The 17,264-nt window shown below is 42.3% G+C and overlaps 1 protein-coding gene across 5 annotated transcripts in view; it reads left to right on the plus strand.

Moving 5' to 3' along the window:
* The window catches only part of LOC130194692 (cyclin-dependent kinase 17), a 30,835-nt gene that overhangs the window by 10,844 nt on the left and 2,727 nt on the right, over window positions 1-17,264 (plus strand). For 4 of the 5 annotated variants that reach the window (XM_056415745.1, XM_056415746.1, XM_056415743.1 and 1 more), the window contains exons 2-14: window positions 895-1,043; window positions 5,778-5,942; window positions 6,683-6,816; window positions 10,152-10,277; window positions 11,681-11,737; window positions 11,856-11,970; window positions 12,955-13,049; window positions 13,240-13,302; window positions 15,100-15,223; window positions 15,463-15,583; window positions 16,680-16,777; window positions 16,937-17,042; window positions 17,213-17,263. In XM_056415745.1, the coding sequence (XP_056271720.1) occupies window positions 917-1,043; window positions 5,778-5,942; window positions 6,683-6,816; window positions 10,152-10,277; window positions 11,681-11,737; window positions 11,856-11,970; window positions 12,955-13,049; window positions 13,240-13,302; window positions 15,100-15,223; window positions 15,463-15,583; window positions 16,680-16,777; window positions 16,937-17,042; window positions 17,213-17,263 (1,382 nt within the window). In that variant the 5' untranslated portion in view covers window positions 895-916. The remainder of the gene's footprint in view (window positions 1-894; window positions 1,044-5,777; window positions 5,943-6,682; window positions 6,817-10,151; window positions 10,278-11,680; window positions 11,738-11,855; window positions 11,971-12,954; window positions 13,050-13,239; window positions 13,303-15,099; window positions 15,224-15,462; window positions 15,584-16,679; window positions 16,778-16,936; window positions 17,043-17,212; window position 17,264) is intronic. The other variant, XM_056415747.1, reaches the window with a different exon arrangement.

Consider the following 17,264-nt stretch of genomic DNA (forward strand, 5'->3'; position numbering starts at 1 on the left):
ACAGACACTTGTGCGTATCTGCAGTCGTAGTCATGATCTCTGCATTGAGGTCACGGGGAGAGGCTGCATGTAATCTGCTCCTTGCAAACATTCCTAAATATCTTGGATTTTGATCTCCTCATAGATTCTCTGGCTGTTTTCAACCCCCCTCCCCCGCTCACACACACGGAGCTCTCTCGCTCCCACAATCAGTTACTCTCATGTACACAGTGAGCGCAGCTGGAATGTGCGGCGTGGACTCGATGCGGCCCGGGCTCGTCCTGCGCCATTCAGGAGCAAATCCCCCTGGTTTAGGATTTGCTTTTACAGTCCGCTAAGCCGGGCACCGCGCTCCAAACTCACCCGGAGGAATCTCTCACCAACTTGTCATGTGTTCCCGGGAAGAGGAATGTAAAGCATTGTGCCTGAATGAGTCATAATTAACGTCAGAGTTCTGAGTTGTCCTTGTTGTTGTCGTCCGCCCAGTGAGATACCTGGTGATTCAACAGTGTTTTTAATTTCAGTTTGATTCCTGATGCGGGGTTGTTGTGAAACGTGGCCGCAGGCGGATACGCCGTCGGGGTTCGTACGGTCATGGAAAACCTGGAAAAGTCATGGAATTTAAAAATGGTCATTTCCAGGCCTGGAAAAGTCATGGAAAAAACTTAAATCATAAAAGTTTTGAAAAAGTCATGGAAATGTGTTATATTCACATGTTCATTTATGCCGAGTGAAATAATTAATATGTTTTTTAAAGAAAGACGCTCAAAATATAAGCCAGCGTACGCTCTCAATACGCACAATTTTCTAAATGCCGAGGAGTCTTCTGTGAAAACACGACATGCCAAGCTGTGTCTATTCATCTCGTTGTTGCATGGGTTAGTGACAACCACTAAACAAACGTGTCATCCTCAGGCCTCCCCTTCCCGAGAGCTCCATGGAGAAGATGAAGCGCTTCAAGCGCCGTCTCTCTCAGACGTTGAGAGGCAGCAACACCATCGACGAGTCTCTGTCTGAGCTGGCGGAGCAGATGACCATCGAGGAGAACGGCCTGAAGGACAGCGGTGAGGTTTAGGAGCCGTTTGTGAAAGTTTACGTGGTACTCTATGCGGTATCCAGTGGCAGAGCGGTAGGAGTCGTGTTGTTCACCTCCCAGTTGAATGATTTATAGATTTATCAATGTTCTATAACATAATAACACAAAATAATGTTACAGTCGCGGGGTTATATATGTTATGACCATTACTTTTATATTTTATTTCCATCAATTTGACAAATGGCTGCTGGAGCCAAGGCTTTGTCATTCCTCTGCGCCATTAGTGCTTTTTAGCTGGCTTCATTTATCTGTTCGAGCATCTTTTTTTGGCCATTTGTTTAACGTTTAATAATATGCCGATAAATAGTGGAGATGCACTGAATTTCTTGGCCGATTCAGATTTATTTTTTAAAGTATGTCCTGCTGAATGAGATTTTCTTTCTCTTTAAGAACCCTCACTGACAGCATAGACAAACATTTCTGTCACATTTTCTCCAAAACTGCATCAAGTTAGAGGACCTGAAGTACTTCAGGTTAACGGACAAATAAAATCCAACTTGATATTTATTGCACTATAATGCACTTCTGTAACTTTAATGTCTTCTTCCCTCTGAAGGCCGAAGCACTTCCACTCCGACGACATGATTCGTGTGTGTGGCTGTACTGTGTGCCGCCTCTGCTGTTGATTTGAAATATATATACAGGCGGTATTTAAATCCAGAATAACATTTAATGATTGAGGATCGTATACTTATCATCCACACCTACAGTTTATTATGTAGAGACGATTATTTTGGATTATCGTGGCTCTTGGTTACATGAAGGGATCGTTGGCGCTGCTGGAGAACAGAGGTGAGATGGGAAATTATATGAATAGAGGAAAGTGTTCAGACAGATTACATCAGTAAAGGTTTTAAAAATGTTTACTGCAGTTGAATAACTGTTTTTGAATCAAACACCAGACTGAGTTGTTCAATTTCCATCATGTTTATGTAATGAAGTGTATGTCTGAAATAGGATTAAACTGCTCGATTTAAATGGGCGAGTTTTACATAGCACATTTATCCAAAGCCAAATCCAATTATTATATGATCATAATCTGAAAGCCGACTGGGTTAAACTACTGAATATGTTATCAGGTTTCTTCAAAGTCTTTTCTACGCATAAATTGCAGTGGGTGATACTCCGACAGAATATTTTACTCTGAGTGGACATTTCTCACTTAAATGCCACTTGGGAGTTGTGGTTTACTTTTTTCCTTAAAGGTATGTATATATATATATACACTTTTTAACTGGTTGTATGAGGTACTTAACTGTATAACTTCCAGTAGATGAAGGTCTGCACGCCCCCAGTTTGGATAAACAGACGGGAATATCGGCACAGAAGTGAAGCAATGTACCGCTGTGGACAGGAGCAGCAGCTAAATGTATTTTAGCCACCTCAAAATAAACAAGTTTATGCTATATCTAGAATATTTCTCTTTTCCCTTTCCGATGAGGAACTGAAGCCGTTAGCTACGCTCTCTTCAAAGCCACCAGACTACTGATTAAAAACAGTAATTTTACCCCCGGTGAACACAAGCGTTGCTTTTTCTACCACTGCCTCAATTGGTTAGTGCGTTTGTTTTGCTGTGGGAATCCGCTCTCACCCTTTTTCAAACACCATGGATAAGTACCTCCTTCTACCCCGCACAATCCAAACTGCCTCTTGAAGCTTTCATGTGTGTCAAAGCCTTGAATAAGCTCTAACTGCCCCTCTCGTAACATCGATTATATACAGAAATAATGTGATATTTACAGTATTTACTCTGACATGACTTTATTTATGTTACTGGGCGTAGATACTGTAGTTCGTCACCTCGTTCATCTGGATGCGACCGAAGGTCGTGTCCTCAAAGGCGTCATAATAAAAGCACAGGGGCCCATCGGCTTATCCCTGCTGATATTCACAAAATCTGCAGGGAGCGAGGGAGGGAGCACGACTCGGTGTGCTACCACATCGTTGCCATGGTGCTCAGGATGTGGAAACATTCTAGAGTTCCCATGACATTGCCACGGCAACTTGGATGACTTGGTAAAACCAGCCAGGCATCTTGATGCATCTTTTTTCCCCTTTTTCTTAAGTCTTTCAACTCTTCTTCCTCTCTTTTGGGCCCCCGGAGGTCCTCCCACGCCAAAGCCTCTTTCAGTCTTGTCGTCAGTTGTCCTCTGTTGTCTTTTGTCCAACTGGAAAGTTTTTCTCTCTCTACGTCTTCAATTAATCAGATCGTCCAAGTCCGCCACCCCTCCCCCCTCTGAGAACTAACTGGGCTTTGCAAAGAGCTTTTTGTATAGTGATTAACACGGAGGGTTCTGTGATGGGTGAGTGGGCACACTGTGTGTGTGTGTGTGTGTGTGTGCATGCATTTGTGTGCGCGCGCATGTGTGTGTGTCCACATTTGCGTGGGGGCTAGCAGCCTGTCTGACAGTAAGTAGGGTGGAGAGGAGACGGAATGGAGTAGCCAGATGAGATGTGATCTGATCCGAACTCTGTGATTGGGGAAAGCGTTCTGGCCCTGATCTGATTATGTAACACTTATAACCCAGGCCAGCATATCAGCAGCTGCAGAGAGATAAGAGCGAGGTGGTATAAGGGCCTGGATATTGCATGGGGTGTTTTTACTTGTTTTCATAGAAAATCTAGGAAAGGCCTTATTGGTGTTGAAAGGAAAAATCTAAAATGATTGACATGGCTTGTAATATAGTTCACACCAAATGTTCCATAGTTTTGAAATCTGTGCTCACAAAACTGTTTGTGGTCAAATCTTCTTTTTTTAAAATTCAGCTTAACGAGGCCCACAAGCCCACAGTGCTCTGAACCCTGCGACTTCACTTTTTTCAATGAGCTTTTAGTCTATAAATGTGCTGAGAATTGATTGACCCTGGAAACTAGAAGCCAGACAAATGGGAAAGCGGGGGTGGGGGTGGGGTCTAGATGATGACTGGATTGCTTCCCCCGAACCTCTCAAATCCTGTTCAGTATTCATGATTAGGCAGTGTTGATACGAAATGAGTCATGACTCTGCAACTACATGTCTTACTTCCTTCCCTGGATTGTCTTATGTTTATTACGTCTCAGTGAAGTGAAGTACTTTCAGTCGTCTTTTAGACGGCCCAAAACAAATACACATTGAAGCCAGCAAGATGACAGTGACCAAAACAAACGTTAGTGTTGGCTATGGAATTCTAACTCAATGAAAAAGATAAAAATCATATGAGAATCAATGTGTGCGTTAATAAACATGCAATGAAATCGACACACTGACCACGCCGCCTCTGTTTGCATGTTGGAACGGAGGGTTCATGATATTAAGGGCCGTCCCAAACCAGACAGTGATGAGTAAACAAACTGTAAATCCTTCTCATCATAATGCAGATAACAAGTCATGAACACCTAAAAACTTCCTCCGTGACCCTGTTTTCACTAAATAAATATCTGTGTGCTCCATAACAATCCTTCCTCCGCGTTGCTCTCAAACTCTTATGTTTCGTCCTAATTTTCACTGCACTTGTTGTACAAGTCCGACGGCATGACTCTGTCTGAGGCCGGTCGGCCTGCGAAACGGCTTCTCTGGGCTCCACACTCTGCCCACTTCCACAGTTGGTGTTTTAGTTATTCCTTCTCTGTACATTATAAATCTTTAACCTCCGTCAGCTCCATTCTTGCATTTAGACAAATGCTCCTCTGTAAGGCGGTTTTAGACTCTGCGGCCAAAATCCACTGCTGCTGACACGACAAGATGTTTTGTTTACGTCCGACAGTTTCTTCCCCTACTTTTTCTATTGGCTATTTACAGTAGGCAGGTCCCACCGGAGGAGAGAACAGACCACGCTGTAACTGCCCCAGCTCGGATAAGACTATGAAGTAACCGTTGTTTCAATTTGATATTCTGGAAAAATCAAAGCACGTTAAACTGCACCAAATCCCACGTTTTTTTGTGTTTGTATTGCCAGGACAAGTATTATTATGTTTAAGCTGCATCGTGTATTTTTAGGATGTTTTCAGGTGTGCTAAAACTGTAACAATATCAATAAATTATCATGCTTATGTAACAGATTGCAATACCCTAAATTGTTAATGTACAATAGTCAATCTACTGTGTAATCACATGTCAATCTCTTGTAAAAATGATTATTTTCTTCATTTCCTTTTGCTTTTATTATTCAGTTTTTTTCATGGATGTTGGCTCAGTTATTTTTTCCCAAACAGCCTGTTTCTCATTCGGTTTCTCTGTTTTTAAACCTGTCAAAAAGATGTTTCGGTATTCTTGTTGAAGGTTATATTTGGAAACATGCTTTATGTGGAATAGTATTTGTTCATCATGTATTTGACTATCTTACAGCAGTTAACGGGTATCACGTGCACATTTAATCCATCAGTAGATTACGAGTTGAAAGCTCTTATGTAACTGTGATTATTTTATGTGGCCTGGTGTTATGCTATGTAACCAGTAATGTATAGTTAGTGCCTCAAGAAGCTTTTAGTTTGTGGGCCAGCAAATGCCTGACATAATCACCAAGTGTCCTTGAAAAGTGAATAAACGTTCAGCCGGCTCGATTTTGATTGATGCTTTCTGAGATTTTGCGTTTGTGAATGGTTGGAAAAAACATTCTTTATAGGATTCAGTGTTTATTCTACCAGCTGCATTGATTCAGTCACAGGCAGGATCCGATTCTGGCACTTTTTCTTATAATTAAACAATATGTTTCTTATTCTGCAGAGCCGATGGTGAGGAATGGCCGTCCTCCGTCGGCCCACAGTGTCCACTCCTTCCTCCACCAGTACGCCGGCTCGTTTAAAAAGCTGCAGCTGCGACGGCCCCAGAGCGCCAGTGGAGGAGGCCTGGGCTCGCTCATGGTCATGCCTCGCAACGGCAGTCGTCTCGGTGAGACACACGCACACACACACTCACACGCACACACACTTTAAGATTTAATTACATTTGGATGAAAGCTGCTTTTATAAAAGTCCACATGGAAAATATCCAGAATGTAGAATAAATGGGAAATTCTTGTATTTCCCATTTATTTCTACAGTCAGCTGAGCCTACACTCACACACAGATATATTATGCGCTTCAAACAAACCACAGCTTGAGCCACATGTTGCAGACGCACACTTAAATATCAGTACAATCGCTCCAGTGTTGCATTCAGTCTCACAATAAGCCAATTGTTAAATCATGAGCCTTAAAAATAATGACTGTGGACATTTCCAGCAAACCAACAGTGTGGCTTCCTGACCCAGATACAACATTTCAAATATTCACAACACTCTAATATAAACATGAAGCCTGGAGGAAATGGCAATGTGCTTTATATCAATTAAACTGGAGTTTGTTTAGGCGGGGGAAGATTATAGAGAGATCATGATGTATGGGTTTGTCTTGTAAGGCCCCGTGGCAATGAAATAAATTAAATCTATCAGTCAGACTTATTAAATCTAATATACTTCTTGTGTATCTCTTCGCATATACACAACTCCCTGACACAGCCAGACAAAGGGGCTCATAACGGTGTCAAGCGTGTTCAAGTCATCAGTCGGTGTTGAGCCCTGATCTGTTTCCACAGACCTGCTTCATCAAACTCAACCTCTTATCCTACGTTCCCGTCTTTCTCCACTCCAGATATCGTCCATGAGAACCTGAAGATGGGGTCGGACGGGGAAAGCGACCAGGCGTCTGGGACTTCCTCAGATGAGGTGCAGTCGCCCATGGGTGTTTGCCTGCGGAACAGAGGGAACAGACGCATCTCTGCAGAGGTGGGGGTTGTTTCTTTCAGATTTGATTCATCTTTGCGTAGACTTCATAGCTTTAAAAAACACTATTTTTTTTGGATGGTGAATATGTTGTGGGTGACATGAGTCACTGCAACCTGCACAACAACTTTTTATTAGTCTGCCTGCGCATTGTTGTTGAAGTTATGTTTTGATTAATTTACTGGAAAAGTTTCGAAATCTGAGCGTTTGATGATGGATATCTGATGAAGGAAGATTTGGTGACTAATGATTTGTGCATCACTGCAACATGCTGTAACTCGTAGGCGAACTCTGACAATGTGTTATGAACACATTGTCCACAAAGTCCTCAGTTGCCCACACAATCTCAGAAAGGGACACGCACACAGGGACTCGGCCTACTGTACCACTAAACTGAACATTCCTTCATAATCTGTTTTAAAAAGGTTTCACCGCGACCACCAGCACCCAACCCCCTTACTTCACCCTCGCTCTCTCTTCCAACACAGTTAGTAAAGGATAGGCCGATAATGACATTCCTCTCTGTTGGTTACATAATGTCGGTACATTATGGAACGGATGTGATTATTATTGTTATATTCTTTTTGTTGTTGGTGGGATTTCATTATAAAACAAGTATCTTTTGAATCCAGGGAGGTGCTTTTTTTGCATGTATTAAATAAAGTGGAGCAGTGTTGTTGCCCTAAATTCATAAAGCGACCACTGTTAGCTATAGTTGTCATGGCTTATCCATGCTAAGCAGAGTTCTGTTCAGCAGAGCATATGGAAAGACGTGCGCACAAATGTAGAGCGGGATCAAGAGCGAAAGCTTTAATCCATCCGGCTCGTTGGGACACGCGAGGCAACGTGAAGTAAGAAGAGACGGCCTGGTGCTTTAGGTCACAGGCGGTGTCCTCGGTGGGGTTTTCTGGGAATTTAGCAGATTTCTAACATTGACTTGCGTCATATTATTCTGCAGGTTTCAGTCGTAAATGTAGAGAATGAAATGCACAACATGACACCAGTGTTTAATGCTTCTTTGATTTGTTTAGTGTTCAACATAATTAATCAACACATTTTGACTTGTATTTGTATTGTATTGAGGACTTTAAGCAATATCTAACACTTTATCTTTTCCTTCAAACCACCTTAATAGCCATGAATAGGTTTTGAGGATGGTCAACTTTCTCACCAGGTTCATAGTGAAAGTGAACAAGGAAATTACTTCTCTGCCTCCACATTTCTACTTGCATTAAGTTTCATATGCTCAAACAAAGCACACCAGCAATTTGTCTGGGATATAAACTTTTCATAAACCTTCATGATTTTGACAGTTTTGTTTCCAATTTTACTACTTAAAAAAAAAAAATTCCATCAAGGCCGCTTGAGCCTTATATCATCGACACTCTTTCATCATCCCCATCTTCACAGATCGAGGTCTTAAATGTCCAGAAAATGTTCTCAAATACTGGTTGAGACGAAGAGGTCTGGTTTTGGCTTTGTATTCACACACACCGTTAAATTACGTGTAGTTCAAAACTATAAAACATGCAACCTGACAAAGTAAAGCTGTTGCCAACAATGTAATTAAATGTAAAAACTTAACAACAATTTCCATTTCACAAAAAAGCAGTCATCTACTCATTTCACTGTATCTGTATTTGGCCGTGTGGTTAATGTCGACATCTTGCCAGCGAACCACACGATTGAAGAACACACACACCGCCCTCTCTCCGACGGCATTTATTGGTTTGATAACTTTGATTGCAATCTGGGGATTTACGAGAAGAGGCAAGGAGCTCCACAGACAAACAGGAAAGACTGTTAAGAAACAACATGAATGCGTCGTAAGCAACTTCCTCCATTTGGGGCTAACCACAGACATGACACACCATCTCTCGCTGTGCATTGGCGGCGTGTGCAAGCAGTGCACCCCACACTTCCTCTGACTGTTTCACTTCCTGTGAAGAGGTTTATTTGGACACACACTGTTGTAAACTCTCTTGCAGCCCAACAAACACAGTGTATTATTTGTTGCTGGTATGAGCAGCGTGATTGTTCTCGATGAAGTGATCCAACTGCGAAATCATTACGGGGCCTCCTCCTCTGCTTTTTTGCTAATGCCAGTAGACGGTAGTAGAAGGAGGAGCAGGATGAGGAGGAGGAGGGTGGGAAGAAATCCCTCTGTCTGTGGTCAGGTACAGGATTGTCCGTCTCTTCCTGGAAGCAGTGCTGTTTTGGGATTACATCACGAGGATTAATTTAATACGGTCCATATGGTTATATTTATAGATGTATTAAAACACATTTGAGGATAGAGATCTGGTAAGAAGCTCACATACCTTGTTGAAATGTTTGATGGGACATGGACTATTATATTTGTATGAAATGATACCAAAAAAATGCAAAAAATATGTCCTGTTGCACATCAGAGTAACAATTCTGATAAGCATGTCCACAAATAACACATTTATTAAGTTCCTATAAAACTGAGCCCGTCTGAATCTATCAGCTGTAGTCAACAACAAAATCCAAAAAGCTGAGTCACTGTTGTGGTTTGAATGCGAGGCTGACTGGTCAGTTCACTCGTTCACAAGTTCAGTTACAGATTCATCAACGAGCTTGTTGTTGAAATATGGAAAGTTCAAGCTCCATGTTGTTATGTGATGACGAGGGGGGGGGGGGGGGTTGCTACTAAGTGTTACCTCAGCGGGGGTGGAAGATTTAAAACGGCGAGAGAGAGGCCGGATTAACAGTAATCTAACAAATAGAGGAAATGCATGATGGGAAGGATCCAGACGTTGCGTTGGGAGCGTGTTTGATTTCATATAACCAGTCGATAGGATCATGCTTTCGTACTTCGAGGCAGTCGCACCAGAGCTGTGGAATGCTCTGCCTGCACCCCTAATCATTTAAACTCCATCTCAAAACATACCTGCGTACACTGGCATTTGGTTAATTTAAATATTCTATATCCTGCTTTTGATCTGCTCTGTTTATTTATTTTATTGCGCCATCTTTTACTGCATATTGTACTTTGCTCTTTTAACTGTTGAGATGTTTTGGCCCTTGTTTGTGATTATTAATTGACTACTGTACTGCACTTTGTGACACTGTCTGTGATACACACACACACACACACACACACTGCTCACTCTGTTGACCGATGGGGCCTAGAGCTAGCTGGTTCGGGCATATTCTTCTTGTTTACTCTTAGGTTAAAATTGTTCTTGTCAATCGCTGGTATTTATTCAGAGCTTACGCTGTTTGCTGAGGGCGTACTTCGTATTGTTCATGGTCTTACATCATGTTGACACCATTTTTAAATTAGGTTCTCTGTTGTGTGTGTGTGTGTGCAGGACCTGAACAAACGTCTGTCCCTGCCGGCTGACATCCGGATACCTGATGGTTACCTGGAGAAGCTGCAGCTGAGCAGCCCGTCCTTCGACCAGCCGCTGACCCGGCGCTCCCGCAGAGCATCACTGGTGAGACGGAGAGAGAAATGAGGGAGAGAGAGAGGGAGAGAGAGAGAGAGCAATGTGATCTTGAGCAAAAGGAGGACAATCAGAAAGTGTCTGAGTAGTCGGATGGATAATAAACCTCACAGGCTGAGCCCACGATGTGTTTGGAGTCCTTTTGGATCCAAATACCAAGATTCAGTTTGAGAGTTTATGACTTGATGGCCCAGTTTTTGACCGTTTAATTGTGCCCTTATTATCTATTAGCAGTTTCAGTTGGCAATGTACCCATGGATTGTATACACAACAATCACTGAATTATTTTGAAGAAGAAAAATGTAGATATAAGAAATATAAATAAAGAAATTCCCTGCTAAATGTCATATTCTAAAAAAGAAACTCAAGTGCTGATACCTCCAAACTGCTTATGTAATTGTCTAGTACGTGCTGCCCACGTCTAAAATTAAGCAGTTCTGATTTGAGAATAATCAGTGGAGGAGAATCGGTCCGAGGAAACAGAAAGGCTGCCGAACACAAAGATAGCCGTGAGAGTTATGTTTTATTTTAAGGCAGCTAGAAACGGAAGTGAGAGTGAGAGCTCACACTTTGCCTCGTCTAATCTCATCCTCTCAGACTCGTGTTTTTAATTTTTCACCCCAGCACTCAGTTCGTCAGCAGACTCAATAATTGGCTTGTGGGTTGACTTTGAATATGAATCCATCATAACAGAAGAGAAGTGTGAACGAGGAGCCTCAGCCAGTGCGCTGTGTTGGCACACACGCCCCTGCAGAGTTGTTATAAACAGCCTTTCTCAATATGTATTGCACCTTAGTTTTTCAAAAATTCAAATTATACTCTAAAGCCCATTATGATTTGTTAGATTATCAATGAATCTGCTGAATATTTTGTCTTAATAGGGTCATTGTTTATCTCTAAAACGTCATAAAATAGGGGACATTTCCCTCAGATGTTGTATATAGACGGTTTTGTTTCAGTCGAGTGACGCTACAAAACACAAATGCATTCAGTTGATTATTATACATGATACAGAGAAGCTTAAAATCAAATGTTAAAGTAGCTGCAGGAGCCAAATGTGTCTATTTCTACTTTTAAAAAACAAAAGCAACAATTTAGATTGACTTCTTTATTAATTGAGTAATTGTAGGCAGTCCAAAGCCCTTTAGAGTTTTCCATTGTGTATTAACCATGCATTTTAAATACTGTTTTCCTTCCCTGTAAAGAAGCGCATTGTAAAAGCCAAAAGCCAACGGCCAGTCGTCACAAGAGATTAGCGATGATGGCCCAGGCTGTGCGTGACCTCCTTACGCCCCTGAGGCCGTCATACGGATTTGTCGTAGCGTCTGTAAGCTTGTCAGTGCAAATAAAGACGCTATCCTCATTAATGCCATTTGTCCTTTTCTCCTCTCCAGTCAGAAATTGGATTTGGGAAGCTGGAGACTTACATCAAACTGGACAAACTGGGGGAGGTACGTGGCGGTGTTTAGCTTGACTGATGTGCTCCAAGAGGAATAACACAAGTTAGAGAGCACACCTTTAACCCACGAGCGTCTGTCTCACTGCTTTCCTCGTCTTCCCGCCCTCCAGGGCACTTATGCTACAGTGTACAAGGGGAGGAGTAAGCTGACGGACAACCTTGTGGCGCTGAAGGAGATCAGACTGGAGCACGAGGAGGGGGCGCCATGCACAGCGATCAGAGAAGGTAACGGAGGTTCACTGTCGCGCCATAAACATCAGACATGTCCCACGGGTGAGTCCCAGTTAGTCCAGTTTTAAATTGATGATTTACCAGGAATTGATCACTCTTTGTCCTGGGAATACTGGGAGTTATCTTTAAAAGAAGTTTGTTTTTAAAAACGCAACCCAAGATGATTCATCATTAATCTTTATTGGATTTGTTTCTGATGGTTTCATATTCATTCGATTTTGTAGCGGTAGAATTCTTAAAAGTCTTTAAAAAGAAAACTAAATTGAACCCCAATGATGCAGAATGATTTCATCCACTGTTTGAAGGATATTCTGGCAACAGTTTGGTTCCCTGGGATTGTTTGACCACGTTGAGCCGTGTTCTTGCAGAGGTAGTTGCAACTTTAGGATGATCATCTGAACTTGACCTGTCAAATCCTAAAATAATTTAAATACTACACAGCAAAATGTCATTCAAATTGAAAAGTTGAAATAAAGAAGGTGTCCAACTTACTGCATGAAGTGCATTTTAAGTTTATACCGTTCTCTACGTGTTGAGTTCACATGGAGCCACTAATGAGGTTTTAACAAGGTGTCTTTGTTTCAACAAAACAAACAACCAATCTCTAAATTCCTCAGACTTTGGCAAGAATTCAACCCGTCACTAGTTCTGTCAAACACTTGATATACAGTTTTGAACTTCACCAAAGTGCCCCAAGTGCCTCCCGGAGAAATGCATTGTTGTTACTCTTCAGTGCGAATGTCAGAGCGACTACAGGAAAGAGGTTATATAAGGAGAGTTACGCTTGTGCCTTGGGCATCCTTGTGTTTTCTTTTTCTTTCAACATGGTATTTTATCAATTTGTTTTGTGAATTTGTTGATGATTTAAATCTGAGACTTTCTTTACAAGTCTGAGACATTAGTGAATAAACCTCTCATGGCTTAATGATTGTAAATTCATCCGGTCGTGAACGCCGTCTTCTCCTTCTTTTCCTCTAGTGTCGTTACTGAAGGACCTGAAACACGCCAACATTGTGACGCTCCACGACATCATCCACACCGAAAAGTCGCTCACGTTGGTGTTCGAGTACCTGGTGAGACCCACGGAGCCTTGACCCTCACTTCTGACTCCCGGGTTTATTCTCTGCACGGATACTAAAATGAATACATTTCACATCATGACTATTCATGACCCTCTGCGGAGTCGAGCATAATAATACAGGAGCACGGTTGTTGACGTGCCTCTAGCTTTGTCCACCCTTTTAACTCTTTCCTCTCATCTAGGACAAAGACCTCAAGCAGTACATGGACGACTGCGGGAACATCCTGAGCATGCAGAATGTCAAGGTGAGCCTCCCTGCTGCCCCACAGCTTATCAACTGCCATGACTTTGTTTGCTTATCGCAGGGGTGTCAAACTCATTTTCACCGAGGGCCACATCGGCCTCATGGCTGCCCTCAAAGGGCCGGTTGTCACTAACACGGTATAATTCTAACTACTCCAGAACATATTGTTAAATAACTGTCTTTGCATTTGTTTATTGTTTATTTAGGTGTACTTATATAAATGTATAACTATATATGCAAATGTATTTAATATTATACACTAAATCTATTTAATTTCATTATATTTATTTTAACCCACATTACCTAATCAAAGATCAAACAAACATTATTACATTAACTTTGATAAAAGCTTTGTCACAGTTGAGACAGGTGGTTCTCCACTGGTCTGGGCAGCGGCTCTCTACTGGTCTGGGGCAGTGGTTCTCTACTGGTCTGGGGCAGTGGTTCTCCACTGGTCTGGCTTTGGGATGCACTATCACCCCTGAATGACAAGCTGAGACCTAAATCGAGGGACATTTTTAACTTCTCAAATGTATTTAATGAAAAGATGGTGCAGTTTGAACCTGAGTTCAGAATATCACAGTATGCACAACAAAACTATTTAGTAATATTCCCTTTTACAGTCAATTATGAACCGACAAGTGAATCTTAAGGACACAAGGTAATACAACATACATTACTACTCAGTAACTTCAGACTTTAAAACATGTCTAAACAGTGCTTTCATGCATATACATGAAATAAAAAAGTCTGGTTTTAAAAAGCCTCAAAAGATGTAATTCATGGCTCACTCACTGAACCTGACACATAAAGCTGCTCTACAAGTCAGAGTCTTGAGGAGCAGCTTGTATACACAAACTCTAAATAAATTAAACAAGGGTAATTAAAAAAGATTCACATGTTCAACATTAACTTTTCTTCTGACTATATTATAAATACTGAAAAACATGAAGCAGCACTCACTTCAACCTTAGTGACCACTGACGTAGACCTGATGGAGGAATTCATAACAGGGGAACTGGGGATGTTTGTTAATACAAAGTCAATGTGGTCACACACGCACACGCGTCTGGATGTCCGCCGAACGCGTGAATGACGGGACGCGAAAAATGCGCCTCATTCGGGCTGATTTTTTAAACTCTGGTGGTAAAAGTAGGCGAGACTGTTGAAATGCTCCGCCTGACGTCATACCGTTGAATCAGAACCTACGGAGGATATCGATTGTATGGAAGCGGCCGTCACCCAGACGCAGCTCCTGGAGAAGCTGCGTGTGGCTACGGATAATATAATATGTAATATTAATATTATTAACCCAGACTCGAGAGATTGATGGTCCGACGTGTGTGGGACTTCCTCAACAGAACAAAGAGTGTATTTCTTCCAACGCAAGGGTTCGCCTCCTCTGGCGTGAATGCAGCATGAAGGAGAGTGAACAGACCGCAGTCCGCTGCAACAAAAAAAATGACCTTCAAGATAAAAGCACAAGATTTTTTTCCTCCCTTTTTTAAGAAAAGGCATCATATTTATTTCATACCGTTGGGGGCCACATAAAATGACGTGGCGGGCCACATTTGGCCCGCGGGCCTTGAGTTTGACAGTATGGCTTATCGTGTCAGTGCAAGAAACACTTGGTGTGCCCCCTGGCGGTGGAAAGTAGGTAGTGGCGGTAAAGTGAAATGAGTTTCCTGAACCCTTCTTTTGCCTGTGTGCATTTTGTAGACATGTGGTTAACTGTCTCTTTAAATAAGAAAAATACTTAGACTGCATATTGAGACTCGACTTTGTATTTTTTCCTTAGATTTTTCTGTACCAGATCCTGCGAGGATTGGGGTACTGTCACAGACGGAAAGTTCTCCACAGAGACCTGAAGCCCCAGAATCTGCTCATCAACGAAAGGGGAGAACTCAAACTGGCAGACTTTGGTAAAAGCTACAAACAGTATTTGCATCAGTTATTAATCTGTGCAAGATTAAGATTATTTTGTGTCATTTGGATGAAAGGGGACTCGTTACAGTTCAAGCCGAAGCCAACATATTTCATCTATACTGTTTCCATATTTCAAAACGGATGAATATTTGTCATTTTGGAACTAAACACGTCATTTGAAGTTTTTCTCCTAAATGTCCGATCTGTGTTCACATCTCACGTTTCTGCTCCACAGGCCTGGCCAGGGCCAAGTCGGTGCCCACTAAAACATACTCTAACGAGGTGGTCACACTGTGGTATCGGCCTCCCGATGTGCTGCTGGGCTCCTCCGAGTACTCCACTCCGATAGACATGTGGTGAGTGGGCCTCGCTCGACGGGGAAGATGACGACCCTTAGAACTGATGACACTCCTCGCTTCTATCTCTTGTTCTTATGACGGAAAGCAGTGAAGGCCAAAGAAAGAATTCTGGTTTATTTGTCTTTGTTAATGATTGGGGGAATAGATACAGCTGTTTATGTTGAGCAATGTATAAAGTGCAGCAGTCGGGAGGGGTCCCAATCGATAGTTCAGAGACTCTGATGTGGAACACGGCGTCAATGGTCAAGTCGATATGGAATTTAAGTATTCGGCTTCGTGGGAAACCCTTCGCCCCGCCGCTCTTGCTTTGAGTTCTGCCTCAGCGAAATGTCGTCATTCTGTCCCATCGGGAGATTATAGGAATGGCTGGAGGGGATTTCTACAAATTTGGCACAAATGTTGAAATAATGAACATCTATTTCTCTTTTATAGTATGTCAATAAAAACGTAGTCATATATTCTTAACATGGTTCGCCTGCTATACTCAATACACAATTTTGACGTCATACTCTAGTCTTTCATCTACTATAAAAAATATTAGATTATTTATATGATATGATATTTCTTTATTTGTCTCGCAGTGGGGAAATTTCAAAAATCACAGCAGCGGTGTACAACAGAGCATTAATAAATAAATATATATGAAACACAATAACAATCCTAAAAAACTAAATACTAACCGAATAATTATGACATATATGCTGACATATTTCTGAGTTCTAAACAACATACTATGACATTGTCATTGCATATTTTACACTCTCTGGAAGAATCTTTATGTCAACGTCTTATAATATTTCCACTTGGACTCAAAGATTAACTCTAAAATGTAAATTATGACAATTTAACACAAATGCCTAGTAGGATAAAATAACATTTTAGTTGACGGAGTCATTCGACTCATGGTGGAGATTCTAGTTCCTTTATTGGATGATTGAAATTGGCCAGCTAATCTACAATTCAGGGCGACGGCTCAAAAGATGTTCGTGGTCGTATAAATACAGATGACTTGTCAGTTTGAGTCTGTTTCAGCCTCAGTCAGACATTTTAACTATTTATGACTTGATCCCTCCTGCCTGTGTCTTCCTGCCAGGGGTGTGGGCTGCATATTCTTCGAGATGGCTGCCGGCAGGCCTCTGTTCCCCGGCTCCACCGTGGAGGACGAGCTGCATCTCATCTTCCGGCTGCTAGGTCAGTGCTGCCCCCTGCTGACGGGGGACCGCTCACACCTTTAGTATGAGCCTCTAATCGCATAACCCCTGGCATGTCGCCCCTGTGGCAGCGCGAAAAGCCCCTCCAGCTGCCATGGACACGCCTGACTAATAAGGTCGATTGAATGTCCCTCCACAGGCACTCCCACAGAGGACAGCTGGCCTGGAATATGCTCCATGGACGAGTTCAAGTCCTACAAGTTCCCCAAGTACAAAATTCAGCCGCTCATAAACCACGCGCCGAGGTAAGACCGGGACCCTTGTTGTCCCCCGAGCGTCTGCTTCTTCTCCTCCCACGTGGGGTTTGTCTTTTTATATTCCACCGTGGTGTGCTGACGTCACCCGGGGTTATTCCAGATGTTTAGAGAGCAATTCTACACCGTTGCAATTTCTTAACATTCGCCTCTCTCGTTAGCCCTCTAATCCCTGGAGATGGGAACGAGCACATTTCTCTCGTCCGACCCAGG

This window comes from Pseudoliparis swirei, chromosome 6 (assembly GCF_029220125.1).
Source record: "Pseudoliparis swirei isolate HS2019 ecotype Mariana Trench chromosome 6, NWPU_hadal_v1, whole genome shotgun sequence".
Classification (NCBI taxonomy): Eukaryota; Metazoa; Chordata; class Actinopteri; order Perciformes; family Liparidae; genus Pseudoliparis; species Pseudoliparis swirei.